The sequence below is a fragment of the Pleurodeles waltl genome, chromosome 8 (genome assembly GCF_031143425.1).
Source record: "Pleurodeles waltl isolate 20211129_DDA chromosome 8, aPleWal1.hap1.20221129, whole genome shotgun sequence".
NCBI classification, from domain to species: domain Eukaryota; kingdom Metazoa; phylum Chordata; class Amphibia; order Caudata; family Salamandridae; genus Pleurodeles; species Pleurodeles waltl.
In genome coordinates, this window is record NC_090447.1 from 1538890993 (window position 1) to 1538910571 (window position 19579).

The window sequence follows — 19579 nt, forward strand, 5'->3', positions numbered from 1 at the left end:
TTTTATTTTCCTTTCTCCCCTCTTTTCCTCTGCCCCCCTCGAAGCACCTTGCCCGCCCTCCCGCCTCCCAGCTGACTCCTCCCCTGCCCCCTTCCCCTTCTTAATGGCGGCGGTGCACAGCAGGTGTGCTAAAGGGAAGCCCGTCTATGCCCGTCTGCGCCTGGACCACGCCCAGCACCAGGAACCATGGATCTCGGTTAAACCACCACCTGGCCTGCCTTTGTTACGACTCCAAGATCCTTCTATGCCCCAACACTGGATGTCTCAGCAACTGCTGCATCATCTCCCTCAAGGACACCCACGGACCTTTCACTTGCAGGAACTGCAACTTCAGCACCGGCCTCAACAAGCTAAAGGTACACAAAGATACCAGCAACCTCCACAGACCCATCAACTGCTTGCTCGTGAACATCTGCTTTCTCCACAAACACAAGACTGAACTCTGGGATTTGATGGACACCGCCCGACCGGACATCGCCTTCCTTACAGAGACATGGACCAACCCCACCTCGGGACTAGACATTGCCTCATTCACAGCCGCAACCACCACCCACTGACGAAAAACCAAGAATGCAAGGAAGTACGCATTCTGTGAGCGCATCAACTCCTTCACTCACAACTCTAAGCAACTCTTCTCAGTCATCAATGAGTTCACAGATTCCCTCCCTCCGAAGCCACCAGCATCCCCCGTCACAGGAACCATGCGACAAACTCGCCACCTTTTTCCACCACAAGATCCAGGACATCTGCAACAGCTTCCTCCCAGAAAATCCTGGCACTGGAACCTGTGATCAACCCATCCCCCCTAGAAACCACCCAGACCATCCACAGCTGGTCCACGCTCACCACAGCGGAAACAGTCAACATCATGAACAGCACCCACTCCCGAGCCTTCTCGGACCCCTTCCCGCACCACATATACATCAGAGCCAGCGTATCCATCGCCCCCAAGCTTCGTAACACTATCAACTGCTCTGTCAACACTGGCACTTTCCTCGAGGACTGGAAACACGACAAAATATGCCCTCTCATGAAGAAACCTTTGGCCGACCCATCAGAACTAAAGAAAATTCGGCCCATCTCGCTGCTACCCTACCCTCCAAAGTACTGGAGAAAGCAATCAACGCACAACAACGGAATTTCATCGAGGCCAACAACTCCCTGGACAGCTCCAAGTCCAGCTTCAGCAGCAACCACAGCACGGAGTCAGTTCTCCTGGCAGCCACCGACGACATCCAATTACTCCTAGACCGCGGCAACACCGCAGCGCTCATACTCCTAGACCTCTCAGCAGCATTCGACACGGTCTCCCGCAGCACTCTGCACATCAGACTCCACGACATAGGAATCTGCGGAAGAGCCCTGGAATGGATCCACTCCTTCCTCTCCGAGAGGACGCAGAGGGTCAGACTCCCTCCCTACCCTTCCAGACCCACAAGCATCAACTGCGGATTCTCCCAAGGATCCTCACTGAGTCCCACACTATTCAACGTATACATTGCCCCTCACGCTGCCATCATCAGAAGCCACGGTATGAACATTGTGTCATATGCCGATGACACACAACTCATAATTTCCCTTACCAAAGACCCAGACATGGCCAAAAGGAAGCCGTCGCCACCTGGATGAAAGAAACCTGCCTCAAGCTCAACTCCGACAAGACTGAGCTCATCTTCGGAAACGCCACCTCAGCTTGGGATGACTCCTGGTGGCCCACATCCCTTAGTGCCCCCCCCCCCCCCCCTGCAGTGACTGAACACACCCGCAACCTAGGAATGGTCCTCAACTCCTCCCTATCCATGACCTGCCAGGTAAACTCAGTCGCCTCTGCCTGCTGGCACACACTCCGCAAACTTCGGAAGATCGTCAGATGGCTCCCAGCAGACTGTCGCAGGATAGTCACCCATTCCTTAGTCAGGAGCAAACTCGAATATGGCAACGCCCTCTATGCTGACACTTCAACTAGGAACATTAAAAAACGACAACTCATCCAGAACGCTGCTGCCAGACTCATTCTGGACTCCCTCACTGAGAACACATCTCCCAACACCTGAGGACCCTCCACTGGCTACCGGTTGAGAAGCAAATCATTTTCAAGCTACTCACCCACATGCACAACGCCAAACACAACGCAGGACCAGCCTACCTGAACCCCAGCGTCTCCTTCCACACCCCTGCCAGATCCCTCCGCTCCGCCCAGATGGCCCTGGCCACCATCCGTCGCATTCGCAAAACCACCACCAGAGGACGACCCTTCACCTACATTGCAGCAAGAGTTGGAGCAACCTCCCCTGCACCTCAGACAAAGCCTATCACTCACCATCTTCAGGAGGAACCTTAAGACATGGCTCTTCGGAGGAGGCCCCTCCCCTCCCCCTAGTGTCTTGAGTCCCTCATGCGTGAGTAGCCGCACTTTACAAAAATTGATTGATTGATTGACTTGTGTGGCCTAAGCCCACTACTCAGTGCAGAGCCTGCTGTCTCCCTCATGTTCACGATGGCAGTGATTAATTTGAGCTGGTGGTTTCTAGTGGTTGGCACTGGCACATGATTGTCAGCACCAGCACTTATGACAGTCTGTCACTCGGTGGTGCTATACATCTGCTTTGGAGAAGAACGCAACAACAGTTGTTTATTAATTCAATATTTTACAAATGACTAATACTTGCTGTCCAAACCATTCTTATAGCTTTAGGGGCCTGGAATCGCCTGTATCATCACATGTTTAGTAGTGTGAGGGTTAGTAGTTGTGTCAGTACAGTCATTGGCAGCGCATAGAGGGGAAATGGGTGGTGCAAACTGCAGTGGCCTCCTGGCAAGTATTTTTTTTTTTTTTTTTTTACAAATCAGCCACTGCATGTTAGTCTGAGGATCTCCACTTGGGTTTGGTGTGCAGTGACTCTATGCAGACTCTGATGTCTTCTCCACATTGATGTTGGACTGAGGGTCTTCATTAACCTGTGTTTGGTGGGCACCGGTGCCATGCAGACCCTGCTGTCTCTTCTGTGTTGATGTTGGCATGAGGGTTACCACTTACCAGTGTTTGGTGGGCAGTGGCACGGTGCAGACCCTGCCATCCCCTCAATATTGATGTTGGACTGAGAGTGTTGACTCACCTGGCCTTGGCAGACAGCTGCTCTGTGCAGAACCTGCCCTCAATCACTTCCTTGGTGTCCTTGCTTCTCCAGAGGCTGATGAGTTGACTCCTCACCACAAAGTTCAGGACCACAGTTTGGATCTGGCAAAGCGGCACTTCATGTGGAATCACGCCTCTGCCATTGTGGCTGTTTTTAGGGCTGTAAATGCAAAGAAGACAGACAGGGGATGGTCATTAAAGGTTTACACGTGACCCCTCAGCTGTGATCACCCAGGGACACCCTGCGTACAGGAGGAAAGTGGGGTAGGGGCTGAACTGATGGCCATGTAAGCTTTGCACCTGTGTCAGTGGCCTACAGGCTTCTTAGCTGCCTGTCATTGTGACCTATTTTTCCTGCTTCTTGTGCACCTCCTGCCACAACTGGTAGTTCCCAGAGTATATTGTTTCATTTTTTACCAGCAGCTGATCTTTAGGGAGTATGTTGTCCTCATTTCAGCACCCTCAAGAACTGGTAAACCCTGGCGGTCCCAAAGAGAAAGCCAAAGAGGCAACCTCAACATGCTGCAAGAAAACTCCCTCAGCATTTGTTTTTTACTTTACAATAACAAACTTTAGTGAGCAGCCACATTGAACATGGTCCCCGCTCAGCAAAGCTTCAGTGCCTTCAGTGGAGACCTGGAGACCCCGCCTGCCTGGCAGGCAGCTCTAATGATGCTAAGGAAGTGGAGGGCATCCTTTGCTGACCAGGTGGCTAATGGACCACCTGCCAATTCTGAACTAATCGCTGGGCTTCCCAGCGCTACTGGTTTTAGCTAGAGTGACAGTAGATAAACAAATTAAGGGAAAATATACGTTTTGAGTTGCTTTCTAACACTCAAACACTTATCTTTTTCCCTAATTAATTTATCTACCCTCACTCTAGCTAAAACCAGTCCCTGTCTGGTTTACACGGCCAGTCACCACTATGTCGGAGGACTCAAGGCGGCTGATAGCCATCTTCCTGTGTGGCACAGGTACCAACCTGGGCACACATACTCTATAGCTCATAGCTTCGCCCGATTGCCAGAGGAGGCGGTTTTATGGACCGCGCATATGGTAAAGAGTCAGTGCCGATGTGTGACATGTATTGTAAACATGGTGGCACCACCGTTTCATATCCAGAAAGTATGGCACTCACCCCCATAAACAAGAGCTTTAAACTGATTAAGCAGGTGGATGGTTGCACCGAAAAGACCTGATCTAGAGCTCAGTGGCACTGGAAAGTGAGTTCTGGAGGAAATGTGAGATCAGTAGGGGATCCCACCAGTGGAAGTACATCCTCCAGAGGGAATATTTAACGCATGGATTATTGCCCCAGTTTAGCACTTTCTTCAGAAATCAGAGGATTTCCATTGCACTTGGAGTGGAGATGGGATTGCAAGAACATTTTTTTAAATACTTATGAACTGATGTCCTGTTTCACCAGCCTCTCTGCGTGTGCATTCACATAGTACGCCTGTCCAACATTTGTCCATGCAACAGCATCCATGCAAGAGTGTAAGGAAAGCCACATAAAATAAATGTACATGTAGTAATTCTGAATAGAATGAATTAACTTAGTGGTTATCCTAAAAATCTGGCATGGAACTGGCCCTTCTGGACCACCTGGTAGTGAGCATGTGCACGGACCAACCAAAACAACAAAATCATGTTCATAGAGTCCAACAAATCCACAGGCCAGAAGAGATCACAACTAAAGCTCCCACAAACATGTGCAGCAGCGGGCACACTGGGACGTCCATTACCAGAGCACAAAAACATGTAATAATGGCAGTGCTTAAATTGTAAAAAAAAAAAAAAAAAACGCCAGGCCCCGCATGTGGAGGCAAACCCAACTTGCACCACTCTTTGCACCCGCCAGTGCTGCCAAGTGACTCTATCTACCTCAAGAGCGTCTCAACTTCCATTTCCTGACACGCCAGCTCCGGTCCGCCAACCTCGCCCTTGCAACCGTCCCCCACATTCACCGTACCACAACTGGTGGCAGATCCTTCTCTCACCTTGCCGCCAAAACCTGGAACTCCCTCCCCGTCAACCTACATACGACCCAGGAACTCCTGACCTTCAGGAAGTGCCTCAAGACCAGGCTCTTCAAAAAGTAGCACCTCCCCCCCAGCGCCTTGAGATCCTTCCGGGTGAGTAGCGCGCTTAACAAATATCTGATTGATTGATTGATGGGGCTATATGTATTAGTCATTTCTAATGTATATTGAATTACTAAACAACTGTTGTTGTGCTCATCTATAAATTAGACAAACAGCGGCACCATGTGGCGAGTTGCTATAAGTGCCAGTGTTGACAAGCGCTGGTGCTGAGCACCGAAAAACACCTAGTTAGACTTGGCATCCTTGGCGTGGTCTCCCCTAACATTTTGCCTCTGTTTCCCAGGTTGTTGATGTGTGCGGGACTCTGTTTTTGCTGTTTTGTTACTCTGGGCACTTTACCACTGCTATCCAGTGCTAAAGTGCAACTGCTCCTATGTAAAATGTATGTGTAATTGGCTTTCCATGATTGCCATATTTGGTTTACTAGTAAGTCCCTAGTACAGTGCACTAGAGGTGCCCAGGGCATGTAAATCAAATGCTACTAGTGAGCCTGCAGTACTGGTTGTGCCACCCACATTAGAAGTCCTGTAAACATGGCTCAGACCTGCCACTGCAGTGTCTGTGTGTGCAGTTTTAAACTGTCAGTTTGACTTGGCAAGTGTACCCACTTGCCAGGCCTAAACCTTCCCTTCTTATACATGTAAGGCACCCTTAGGTTAGGCCCTAGGTAGCTCCATGGGCAGGGTGCAGTGTCTGTTAAAGGTGGGACATGTACTTATGTGTTTTATATGTCCTGACAGTGAAATACAGCCTAATTCGTTTTTCACTGTTGCAAGGCCTATCTGACTCATAGGTCAGCATGGGGGCTGCCTTTAAATATGATTAAAGTGCAGATTCCCTTTGGGAGCAGATAGACATTTGGAGTTTGGGGTCTCTGAACTCACAATTTAAAAATACATCTTTTAGTGAAGTTGGTTTTTAGATTGTGTGTTTGAAAATGTCACTTTAAGAAAGTAGGCATTTTCATGCTTAAACCATTCTGTGGCTCTGCCTGTTTGTGGATTCCCTGTCTGGGTCAGTTTGACAGTTGGGCTGGTTACACCTCACACTAGACAGTGACACAAAGGGACCTTGGGTGTAGCCTGCATATCCTGATGAGCCATCTGTGCTAGAAGGGAGGGGAGGAGTGATCACTTACACCTGAAAGGGCTGTGCCTGCCCTCACACAATGCAGTCTCCAACCCCCTGGTGTGTGTCTGGGGCCTGGCCTGGGCAAGGCAGGATCTCACAAACAAGAGAGACTTTCCTTTGAACTAGGCCTACTTGAAAGGCAGAAAGGGGTATAAGAGCACCCAAAACCCCCGAAAATCAAATTACTTCTGGAATCAAGAGGAATCTCTGCCTGGAGAAGAGCTGAGAAGTGCTTCTCTGCCTGTGACTGTGCTTTGTGGAGCTATCCTGCAGTTGCTGCTTCTGCTTGAGAGAGGACAGAGACTGACTTTTGTGTGACTTCCCACTGGTGAAGTCTCCAAGGGCTTGAATTGAGCTTGCCTCCTGTTGTTGAAGTCTCAGGGACAACAAAGACTTCTCTCTGCCAGCACTTGAGCTTTCTGCTGAGAGTCCTGCCTGCCAAGTGGTGTCCTAACCTGTCTCTGGGCCCTTGAAAGGTGCAGCTGGTGGAAAAGGACAGAAATCCATGCAAAGACCGTCATGCGGGGAAACCTTTGACACACCACCCACTTCGTGGCTGAAAAACGACGCACCGCCGGCCTCGAGGCTAAAATCGACGCTCCATCTGCATCATGGCTGGGAGATCGATGCAACGTGGCTGGAGAAACAACGCACAACACCTGCAGCAGCTGCTGTTAACGACACAAGCCCCAACACAGCGCGGTTTCTTGACACCGTGCGACCGAATTTCGATGCAACATCGCTGGGCGCGGAAAATCAACACACAGCCTGCCCGGACCCGAGGTGCCCGTCTGGATCGACACATAGCTCTCTTGCGGGAGAGAAGAAATGACGCACGCTGCCCCGATCGGAGGAGGAATGACGCATGCTTAGAGTGAGAAAGCGACGCATCGCTGGCCATTTCCGATGCAGACTCACCTGTGAGGCTTTATTTCGACGCTACCCAGGTACTTTTGTACGCTAATAACGTTCTCACTGTTTTCTAAAGGATTTAAGACTCTTGTTTTTTAAATTCATACCTTGACTTGTGTATGTTGGATTTTTGTCATTTTGGTCTTGTTTAGTTTAGATAAATATTATCTATTTTTTTAAACCTGTATTGTGTCATTTTGTATTGTTTTCACTGAGTTACTGTGTGTGTTGGTACAAATACTTTACACCTTGCTTCTGAAGTTAATCCTGCCTGCTCGTGCCAACCTACCAGTGGGGTAAGCGGGGTTTACTGAGGGTGATTCTCCTTTACCCTGACTAGAGTGAGGGTCCTTGCTTGAACAGGGGCTAACCTGACTGCCAATCAAAGACCACATTTCTAACAATATGTGAACTAGCAGGCGGTGATGTTCACTGGAAAGTTTTGGCCGTCAGCACAATAAATGAAACCAAGATTCTTTGTAACAGTTACACAATCTACATCAACTTGCCCTGCCTTGCCCAAATTGGGTTGAAATCCATAATGGGTGGGGGGAGGAGCTACATATAAAATATTTGCCTGCATGTCTGTGACACCGGTGGTTGATGGAAATTTGGCTGCCCTTTCCCAGATGAATGAAGCTTCTAGGGCCAGATGTACCACCATTTTGTTTTGCGACCCGCAATTTGCAATTGTTTGTGAATCACAAATTGTGAGTTGCAAAACAAAATGTACAACATTGTCAACCGCACTGTTTGCGATTCGCAAATAGGTCGCAAGGGACCTGCCATATCAATATTCATGAGGCAGGTCACAATTTGCGACCCATTTGCGAATGGTAACAACCACAGGGTTGCTGGCCTCCTGGGGTCAGCAGACCATCATGTCTGTGATTGCTTTGTCAATAAAGCATTTATTTTAAAAAATGCAGCCTGTTTTCCTTAAAGGAAAATAGGCTGCACTTGAAAAACAAAAATGAAAAAATGTTGTCGCCCCATTCACAAAGGGAGAGGGCTCCCCCTCCTGTTTGCGAATGGGCTACCACCACTTTGCTCTCCGTTGGTTGAGTTATAATTCCTAACCCAGGTTAAGGACCCTCTCTTGGAGGTTCGGTGTCCAATGACCTCACGTGAGGGTTGTACATACCAGACGCCCATCGCTCCCTGTGGTCTCCATGGGAGACAGTACATTCCAAACCCCCAAACCCCTCCAAATCTTTTAACTCAGTGAAAATGTCTCAGAGCTATAACGCACTAGTAGCCCTGTTAGTGGTCAGTGAGGGACATCTGAGCCGTGCGGTGACAGGTAGTAGTTATGCCACTGCTGGACCCCCGCTCGTCCATGTCAGTGTCCTCCCTTGGTCCGGCCATGACCATGGTAAGTGAACAGTGACCTGACTGCCACTCATGAGCTGAGGACGAGCTGATCTCACACATCCAGCCCTCATGCAGAGGGAACCATAGGGTCCAGCTGGGCAACCCCCCCCAATAGCGAAGGGGTGACCTACACAAAAAGTACACACCCATCAGTCACACATTCATCGGGCAAGAGACTGGATTATTACAGATCCTACCCTCCTACAAACCTTACACGAGAACATCTAAAGCCAACAGGTTCCTTAACTTGCTCTACTCCTTTCTCAGGGCCACTGGAAGTACGTGATTATGAGGCAGATGAAATTTTCGCATAATTATCGATTTGCCACAATCGCCACATAATCCATCATCTGCTGCATAATCTGCAGATTTTAAGAAAAACATTTTTCTAGCTGAAATGGCTCAAAAGTTACTAAAAATGCAGCAATACGTGTTGCAGCGTTGTTGCAGTTCACAAATGGACTTGTCACTTTTTTGTTGCTTATTGCTATATTTGGGTATTAAACTAGTACTATTGAGGTGCAGCCAATGCCCAGACAGTGTTACTAAGTTTAAAATTATGAAATAATGAAGTAATACTATTACAAAATGCGCTGTATTATGCCACATAATTTAGCTTTTCTTGCCACATCATTTGGCCCCCTGCCGCCGCAATATTCCAGTGGCACTGACTATAACAACATGCAGTGACCGCAGACAATAGATGTGAGAAGTGAGTGGCTATCATTCCCTACGTCTACTCAATGTTTCTTTATGCATCTTATGTTGGTTCCTACATGAACTCTAGAAATATCAATCATTAAAGTGAATTCTCAGTCCCTGGATATCTCTTTCCGCGTAAGCTGATGCTTTTGTGGCGCCAAAAAGCTCTGGGGAATAAGCACTCAACAAATATACCTAACAACAGAATGTAACAAAAGAACTTCAAACCTGAGGCACTGTTCTCCTAGACCAGTGGTTCCCAACATTTTGACTTCTGTGGACCCCCACTTTACCATTACTGGAGCTCGGGGACCCCTACTTGAATTATTGGAATCTGGGGACCCCCCCCACAAAGTCATTACTGAAAGGTGGGGGCCTGATCTGTTAATATTATTTAATTTTCTAATCAGTCGCGGACCCCCAGAGGAGGCTTTGCGGACCCCCAGGGGTCCCAGGACCACAGGTTGGGAGCCACTGTCCTAGACTATGCCTCTTGTTGCCAAGAAGCGCAACACTCACTTCGGGGTACCTGAAGTACCTAAGTACCTGAGTATGAGGGAGGAGCTCACAGGGCAACTCCAAAATGTTGAGTGCACCTGGGGGAGTCTACCCGGTGCCGAACCTCAGCTGGATGAGTGGCAGATGCGACTCTCGACTAGAGGCGGGCATAACTCGCATCATTCTGTGTAGCGTAGTCACGCTGAATTACCTAAAATTTCTGCAAGTTTACACTTGAATTACGCGAGAGCAGTCATTCTGCATTTAGTGCTATTTCTTAGCACAAAAATTCCTCCATGTGTGCACGCAAGGATGCATTTTGTACAAAGAAATAGCACGAATTGCAGCAGAACACGCCTAGTGAGCGTGAGCAGCCGCTTGTGCTCATGGGATTTCCCTCAATTTACTACCAGCATTTAGGGCTCTTTTCGGCAAGAAACAGTTTAAATGCAGCAGAACACGAAGAGTGTGAGCGGCCCCTCTCGCTCGCTAATTATGCTCTTGTGGTAAGATTTTTCCTTAAAAGATTATTCCTGACTATACAAGCAGGAGTAATCACATGATTATTTGTAATTCCGCATCAAAGAGTAACGTGGAATAACAAAAATTACTTCTATTAATCCACTTTCATCAAAATTGTGGCCAAGCCTACTCTTGTCGCGACCGCCTCTCTCCTTTAAACGTTGACTTTCAACACGAGCTGTCACCTGTTTCTACTCAGTCTATCCACAACATTCAACTCTGACATCACAGCTAGGCAGCCAATCAGAGCAAGCGCAGATAATGCAGAGCTCACATACTCTACCCATCATCAGCCTTATGTAAATATCAATCAATCAGCAGTTGTAGAGTGCGGCACTGTCACCCTGTGGGGTATCTGGGCACTGGGGTGCGAGGTATCAGTCGCACGTATCACCCATCAATCCCACCCTCACCCTGTAGAATATCCCTGTGTCTCTAGAGGGATAAACCCTCAATAGTGACATATACACTCAGGGGGGTAGGACTAGCCACAACTTACGCTTTACATGCGCCTTATACCCAAACTGACAGGTGGGCGCTATAGTGGGGCTCTTGATCTTGGGTTAGTAAAGGGGGTTCAGGTAGTATCCTGAATGAGACTCTGGAGGTGATGTTCTTGTAGATTCTACCCCTCCATTGATTGTCATCATGCACCTGGGCCTCCCAGTAAATACTTAATGTAGCGCCTTGAGTCATCGCCCCTGCTCCAGAGGTTCTTCGAGCCGGGCTTTGAAGATTGGGACATGACTGCTGAGGGGGTCTCTGGGGTACCATCATGGGTGGGATGCAGCAAGCCTTATTTCACAGTATGCCACAGGAGGAGGGGTAGAGAGAGATGATGACCAAGCAGGTTCAGGGCAGGGAGGGAATCCACTCAGAGGACAGTGATCACTGATGGAGAGGTCTGTGCACTCCCACAGGGTGCAAGATGGAGAGACCCACTTAGACTCAGGTCGATAAAGATGGGAGCAAAAGAGGAGGTAAGTAAAGAATACAGGGCGATACAAGGAGGGATACTGGGCATAGATGCAGGGGATGGTGCATGTCTTGTTACAGAACAGCTATCTGGTAGAGTGGCAGAGATGGAGCATGGCAGCTGCAGGGCAGAGTCAGGGAGGATGTGTTGGGGTGCTTTAGGGCAGGTGCATACAAAGAAGAGACAGTGATCAGCTGTTGAAACTCACATTTTGATCTGTATGGCAGATCTGCTGTCCTCGCCCATGAATGACACTTCGATGATGGTGCTGGTGCTTCGGGGATTGTTCAGCTGAAAGTCCACCACACTGTGAAACACTGCCAGGAGGAAAGAGACACAGTCATACGCAAGGACGTTTATCCTTCAACAATGTCACAGGAACCTTCCCTTCTTCATGGTGCATTAGTGCAGGGCTTCCTTGGTGCCCCCCTTGTGCTTCCAGAGACTGATGTGCTGATGTGTCCTCCTGCAGAGGTCCTCTCTCTCACCCAGTGACTCAGGTTCTTATGTCTAACCCACATCCTAACCTGAAGCACTCCTCTGTATCTTGCACAGCGACAGCCCCATAGTTTCTCTTCAACACACACTACTCCTTAGGCTTGCTGCCTCCCTTGCTCTGATATCACGACACATCCTGCAGGACTGTCACCATGAGTGTGACCTGTGCTAAGTCATTAATGTACAAAGGACAGATGATGGACGGAATGCTAAACAGTGTCAAACATTCACCCCCAGGCACATAGCGGGGACTAAACACATCCTTGTTTTTTGCTGCCCATGCCATTCCAGTTTGGACCCAGCCATATGCAAATCAGCCTTGACCCTGCTCCCCATGGGAACAGTCCAGCCTGAACTGCCAGGCCAGGTCCTCCCTGGACCAGAAACAAGCATCCTGGTACCAGTTTTGGGGTATCACCCCGTATCAGCCAGGCTAACTTGAACCCAGTGGGGCGCAGTGAGCATGCGAGCCATGTTTGGGCTTACCCTTCCCACTTAGGGAGACAAATGCAAAAAGAACATGCGATGGACGGAATGCTGAACAATGTTGGACCTGGCCTGGCAGTTCGGGCTGGACTGTTCTCATGGGGAGCAGGGTCAAGACTTGCACATGGCTGGGTCCAAACTGGGGTGTCACGGTGAGTAAAGACCACAATGGATAAACCCAGATTTGTGACTGGGGGTGAATGTTTGATTTGTTCAGCACTCCGTCCATCATCTGTTCTTTTTGCTTCAGTCATTAATGTAGGTTTGGAATCTTATTGGTCAAGTCTAAGTGGTGTTTAACTTTTCAAACATCCCCTCACCCAACTGTGTAGGATATCGGAAGGGCCTGTAATGGAGGCCAGCTTCTCTCTAATGTATATAGTACAAAGTCCTTGATTAAACGTAGCAGAGATGGCAGGGTGCCGGGTGAGGGAAGGCATGCTTGGCAGTATGGGATGGCAGAACAGCAGATATGAGGTGTTTGGTGTGGGATAATGGCAGGAAGCCAATGGCCTGGCTCTACATGGGGGAGGGGGAGTTAGATTATGGCAACATTCAATGTATAGATAAGTTTAATGGGGGGGGCGATGGCACTGCAATAGAAGCAAGACTGAAAACGCACCACTCTGAAATTCTTTAGGTGCCTAAATGCATAAACACTGCTAACTACTGAATTTCACACACTAAAATACACCATAATTGACAAAAGTAAATGCTTAATCAGGAATCATTTTGTATAATGCACTCTAATGAAATTGGCCTGCATTAGCACCCCTGAAGAAAGTCCTGCTTAACCATTTTTGAACCATGAGCCATATTACACAAAATGCTTTGCCCCTTGAGAACCTGGTATTCAAGAAAGGATGGTAGATGCATGCGCTGCCCACATCGTGGATGAAGCTGGCACAAAATATGCACAGACGTGATCTCAGATTGCTGCCGTATTCGTATGTGTTGTGGCCCAAAGCAAATGAGGGAATACCTCTGCCTTTTCACCCTTGCTTTATGACAGATATAGGCACGGGGGCAAAGATCCCATCAGTGGGTACGCTGGTTGTGCACCATATATGGGTGGAGGAGTCCGTGCACCCCCGGGCGGAAACCCCTGGGAGGGTGTCACAGGCTTCACCCGCCAGTGTAGGGATCTCTGCTTCTCTCTGAAAATGAGTCCAGTGGAAGTGAAAGGTCTGCAGTTTCAATCAATCAATCAGGATTTGTAAAGTGCAGCTAATCACCCAACAGGGTATCCAGGCACTTGCAGGTCCCAGAGAAAGTTGTGAAAAACGAGGGACAAGCAGGCCGATGGCACAAAAAATGGGGGGGGGGGGAAGCAAGGAGAAAGCAGTGAGAATGAGGGAAAAGCAAGAACACAGCACGGGGAGAGGTGGGTCTGGGACTTTCAAACCACGGCTCTGCCTTTCACTGATCTGTTCTTACTAGTGCAGGTGTGACCTGCCAGAGGTCACCTGCACTGAGGAGTGCAGTGTTAAACTTACTGTCATGGTCTGAACCGGGCACCACCTCTTAAGGGCGCCCCCGTCCGGAGGCATGGACAGGGCACCCAATAGGTACCCCATATGCACACACTTGATTCAGCGCCTGCCAGTCTCTTGGGGCAGTGGTGTAAGGATTGAAGGACTGTGTACTCCAGGGAAGGGGTGTAGGCATGCCTAGGCAGGCTCCAGAGGTGAGTGAATGTCTAATGAACAGGACACCAGTGATGCCCGTGTGGTGGGGCTGTGCTCGCTGCAGATGGACCACGGTTCATCCAGGCTGGTCGCTCTTGAAGCACACAAGGGTTATCACTTCTGTGGAAGTTCATGAACTTTGGGACCTTAGAAGACGCCCAGAGCACGTTGACTGCTTTTCCCACTAAGTCCATTGGTTGTTGGTAGCCTTGTGTACTCAACCTTCGAAGAATTTTGCAGTAAACTGCTGGAAGTTGCGCATTGGATGAACATCCATGTGCACTCTCCCCCAGGACCTTTGGACCACGGTGAGGTATGTGGAGCTGACTGGAATAACCTGACATTCCAAAATATTGTGGTTTGGCGTAAATTCTTCTAAGTCCAGCCACCCAGATGTACAACATACAAATTCTCCAAACGGGCCATTGCAGCAGTCAATGGATGGACTCCCCCAAATTTGACACCTTAGACAGAATGTTGCATCCATCTAATTGCCATATTTGGGAAGTAGTGCTGAATCCGCAAAATGGCATCACGGGCGGGATGCAGAGGCCCCAAGGAATGGTAATAGTGAAGTGAACCAAGGACACCCCAAAATGGCTCGATCAGTGGGGTAGTGATAATTTATGAAATGGACTGCAGGAAGACTGCAGCATATTCCAGAAGGCTAAGGACATGGACAAGTATTCTCCAGGAGGGGTAGGGGCTGGAGGAACCAGGGGACCCCAAAGACTAATGCTTCAAAAGGGAGGATGCATGGCCACCCGTCGCTTGGGTTTTGTGGGTGATTTGTTTTCCTTCTACTAGTGGCAAAGTGATACATTAAAAAAAGGCCTGGGTGAAATTCTAATTTTGATAACTTTGCATAATGAAATGATTAGAATAACATAATTACACCACATCGTGTAATTTTGAGCAAACATTTTCTGTTTGGGTAATTTTCTAACCTGAGAGTCATTTCAGGTACAATTTTTACCTGAGCAGACCGTTCGGGTAACTTTTGAGAGTGGAACTATAAATCTGAATGTTTTGAACATGAGCAGCAGTTCCTTTAACGTGGGCGATCAAGAAAGGTTTAGGCAGATCTTTTTACACACTGAACCATTTGGGTAGACTGTGAGTGCAAACTACAGATCTGTACACAAGCACCAGTATTCTGAATGCAACCAACTGGAAATCAACTGAAAATCACATTTGTGAGTTATGATTTTACCCAAAGGGTGCATTCAAGTAATTATTGAGCGTGAGGTACAGTTTGTGCACTCTGGCAGAGGAAGTCTGTTCTAAGTCTGGACTGTGAATGGAGTTGTTAAGGAAAAGCAACAGAAGTGGAAGCTGATACACACAGCAGATCAGCACTCCAGCTTCAGCTGGTGGCACAACAGTGCAACTCAAGAAAGCTGACAATACAGAACAGCTGAGGGTGTGACAAGGGTACTCAGAGACACAAGTCAGTGATTCTTTTTAGAGAGGCTCATCAGAGATACAGGATGTGGAGCTGTTTATGTAATTTTAAATAAGTGGAAAAGCTCTGTTATACATGATGTGCTAATGAATATAAATTACATCTCTGAGTTTTGTGCTCCATTGGTCCTTGCATTCATTAGAAGTTTAAACACAGGAAGCGCTGTCGTTCTCCCCCACCCTTCCATGACCACCTACCGCAGTACGGCGCTGTGTTTCTGGTCATCAGGTACACCTGCGTCTGGCCGCTGAGCTCTCCCACTGGGACGCCACCTCTTTCCATAATTCCTACAGAGCAGAGAATGAGAAAGCAGGTGATCAGAGATTCAGGTCTGCAGCTCTCTTGGGATGTGCTGGCTGCATCCTCAACCCCAAGGCCCACTTCCTGCCAGTTTGGGGGTTTCCAGCCTTTTGGGGTGCTGCCACAATACAGAAGGTGCTTGACATGCTAGAGGCACATCTGAGGTCAGGACAGTTTTTATCACAAATAGTGTAAGAGAACATTGCAAAATCATTACTTAGTATTCGCCACCAATGATGGTCATGCACATTTGTTATCCAAAGGCGGGTAGGATAATCCTCACCTCCTCAGTAGAACTGAAAATCTTTGAGTCATTAGCTAGAAGATTTATTTAAATCTATGTCAGGCCTGGAGGCTCAGATTATGCTTGTTCAAAGCTGTTTTAACACCAATGATGCAAAGTCAACAATGGGTTTTAAATAACATGATGTCAAAGTTGAATCCGAAGATCAATCCGCTGCCGTCATGACGTCCTCCAGCCTAGAACCCAAAGTGTAAGATTTGGAATCCAGAGCCGCTTCTCAGAGTACTCCCCACAGGTACTATCATCGATTCCTGCTTCCGCCACAAGCAATTTCACCCATTTGGAAAGCCTAACACAAGGAAACGATCAAAGCGCAATACCTGGTACCATCTTCTGAGGCCACGAGACAACAAACCACACACAATTTAGGGTCATCAGAAGAAACTGGGATATGAAATACATTTTGAATATGTATTAGTCCTTTTGGGGGGTATGTAAAGAAATGCCTTCAGGCAAAAATTCTCTGCCTGCTAAGTCCAAGGCTTTCACATCAGACACTCATCTAAATGAAGCCAGGCATAAGAGCATTGTCAACTTTGCTGAAAGCTGCTTTTGAGACATATCATCATCGGCAGGCAATCTCTCAAGAAACCTCAGTTCCACACTCACAGCCCAGGGAACAGAATACCTGGAAGCAGGAAGATTTAACAATCATGGGCCATATCTATCGTGCATTTACAGGTTGCAAACAGCCCGATTCGCAGAATCGGGCCGTTTGCCATTGGTAAAATGCATTTTGATATGTATGAATTTCGATTTACGATTTGGTAACATGTTACCGAATCACACATTGGAATTGTGAATACATACCAATTTGGTATTAGGAAGGGCCGAGATCAAGGCGTCTCTTCCTGCTACCGAATTGTAGCGCTTTGCAAGAATGTTTTCTGATGAAACGCAGTCGCAAAACATTCACATTTTACCACCTACTTCAAGTAGGTGGGAAACATTCACGAATGGGAAGGGGTCCCCTGTGGGAATGGTACGAAAACGTTTTTTAAGAGCAGGCAGTGGTCCCACGGACCGCAAACTCTTAAAAAATAAAAACAAAACTTTAAACTTTTCTTTTTTTTAAACGCATCCTGTTTTCCTTCAAGAAAAATGGGCTGCATTTACAGAAAAAGGATTACTTTATTAAAAGCAATCACAGACATGGTCGTCTGCGGATCTCAGCAGGCCACCATTCCTGTGATGTTTGCGTTTCCTAATGGGTCGCAAATTGCTACCTGCCTCATTAATAATAATGGTGTAGGTCGATTTGCAACCCGTTAGGGAACACTAAATGAAACTCATGAAGTTTCACACATGAGAATAGCGATTACCTAATTGCGATTCACAGGGAATCACAATTAGATAATCCCTATTTAAAATAATGATACATCTGGCCCCTAATCCTTAAAACCAAGGGATGTTCCCTTACTGACTTACTAGCTACAGAGGCATAATCCATAGAAAAAGCCAACTGAAAATTGTTTACTGATCCGTAATCCAGTCCATGTGAAGCTAGCTTGGAATAAATGTTTATAACCAGCTGTATATCTGCCTTCATGGGATCCACATCTTGTTCGACAAACCAACATACCAGTCTCTTCCAGGAAGAAGAGTTTCTTTTATGGGTACCACAGAACCATACTTGCTAAATGTGAAACACAGAATTTTCTGAAATTCTTGGCGTCTGGCAACGGCCCCTGAAAAGTTCCATGCTGTTAGGCATAGTTGGCCTGCCAGTGTTAGTGGGTGGAACTGGTCCATTGAGACCATCAGGAGATCCAGAGAGGGAGGAATTATAACTGCGGAGTTCCATGGCATTTTCGGAAGAAGCAGGATCCAGCTTTTCAATTCAGAGTCATCAGCACCAGATGCACCATCTGCCTCCTCGTCTGGGATGCAAGAGATCATCATGAATGGCAGAAAGGCATATGTGAGGATCGTGGTGAATTCTATGGTAGAGAGACCTACCATGTAATACACTCGCAAAACTGTCTTGGGTCGGAATGCTTTGGTGAAGGCTAGTGTCTCTCTTGGGTAACCAATCTAGACTCGGGTGACACTCCCAGGTCGAGCAGACTTGGTTGAAACACTTGATCATTAAGGACTGGTTTCTTGCGTCACCCAGCGGCAGTCAGTGACGATATTGAGCAAGTGGCTACTGACTTGCCGGAATGGGCATCTTGAGCTTTGATGGCCCTGGTGCTGGTTCCGGGGGGTCAGTTGACTGACCCTTGGAGTCACTTATTTGGTCTGGAGCTCAGGAGCAACGTTTCCCCAAGCCAGGAGCCACAGGCACACTCCTCTCTGTGCTAGCCCAAGGTGCGGCAGGTGCAGCCTCTCTTGCCGGGTCCAGCGTTCAGCAGGACAGTTCTCCTTTGGGCCTTTCTCCAGTTCTGTCATGATCTGAGCTTCATGGGGCCAGAAGTGCAATATTTATGTCCAGAAAGTGCCATGGGGAATGTTGCAGTCACTATCCAGTGGGCTACCAGGATCCCTTCCACCCTGTGATGACTTCTGGCTGTATGTGGCATCTAGCAATCCCAGGGTGCACAATTCTGCCCACTTCCAAGATGGATGAGCCTGTCCTCAGATGTTAAGAGCTTGGTAGTCCACCCTAGAAGTGTGGCTACCTGTGGGTTACACGCCCAAGCGAAAACCGGTTTGGGCGCTGGTCTCCCCGCTCTGTTTCCAGCTCTTCTACCTCAACGAAGGGGACCCTTCAAGAGTGTGGTCACCATTTGCCCACCAAAGGTTGCTTTGTGTTTGAAGCCCACCCTGCAGTGGTTTCCTGCGATAAGGAGGTGACACCTCTCCCTGTAGCAGTCTCAAATACTCCTGAGCCTGGGTGTCATGCACCCTGCTCCCCAGGAGGACAGAAGGCTGTCTCTTGGCCAACAGCTGTGTGAAGCCACTGGACAACAGAGTGAAATATTCACATTAAATTCGACTTGGGCATCAAGTCAGCCTCAGTGCCACAATTACTTCGATCCCTTGGAGTACCCGTTTTAGTAGTCCCATTCAGAACTTAGCCGGGCTGAGAGGTCAGAAGGTGACTCTGTTTTAGCCAATGGGGCTACTAATTTCTCACAGCAAAAACAACAATTTGGATGTTTTGCTATTAGGACACATTAAAATTATATGTCTTACTTAATAATACACAGTCCCCTGCCTTAGGACTCCTTGGGCCTTCCTTAGGGGAGACTTACATATATTGTTACACGAAGTGAGGGCTTTGCCACTAGTTTAGTAGTAGAGCATAGTTCCTGCAGCGATTCATGAACTTCTTTGTCAATATGGCATTGCTCTCGTAGAGAACAATTCAGAGGTCCGGACTGAAAAAAAAGAAAGGGAGTTCCATAAAACTGGAAGTGGAGTAACTGAATCCACCCCAGCTCGAGCATCTTGCATTAGCACGTGCTAAGCGTGCAGATACCAATGCACTCTTTATCCCCATCTCGGGTTACAAGCCACAGGCATGATGGTTACCTGTA

The 19579-nt window shown here is 48.0% G+C and overlaps 1 protein-coding gene across 1 annotated transcript in view; it reads right to left on the bottom strand.

The window, feature by feature from the left end:
- The window catches only part of PLA1A (phospholipase A1 member A), a 202813-nt gene that overhangs the window by 13400 nt on the left and 169834 nt on the right, over positions 1–19579 (bottom strand). Inside the window, exons 8-10 of the mRNA XM_069202990.1 lie at positions 15691–15780; positions 11565–11673; positions 3117–3296 (exon numbers count right to left, since the gene is read on the bottom strand). Coding sequence (XP_069059091.1) covers positions 3117–3296; positions 11565–11673; positions 15691–15780 — 379 coding nt within the window. The remainder of the gene's footprint in view (positions 1–3116; positions 3297–11564; positions 11674–15690; positions 15781–19579) is intronic.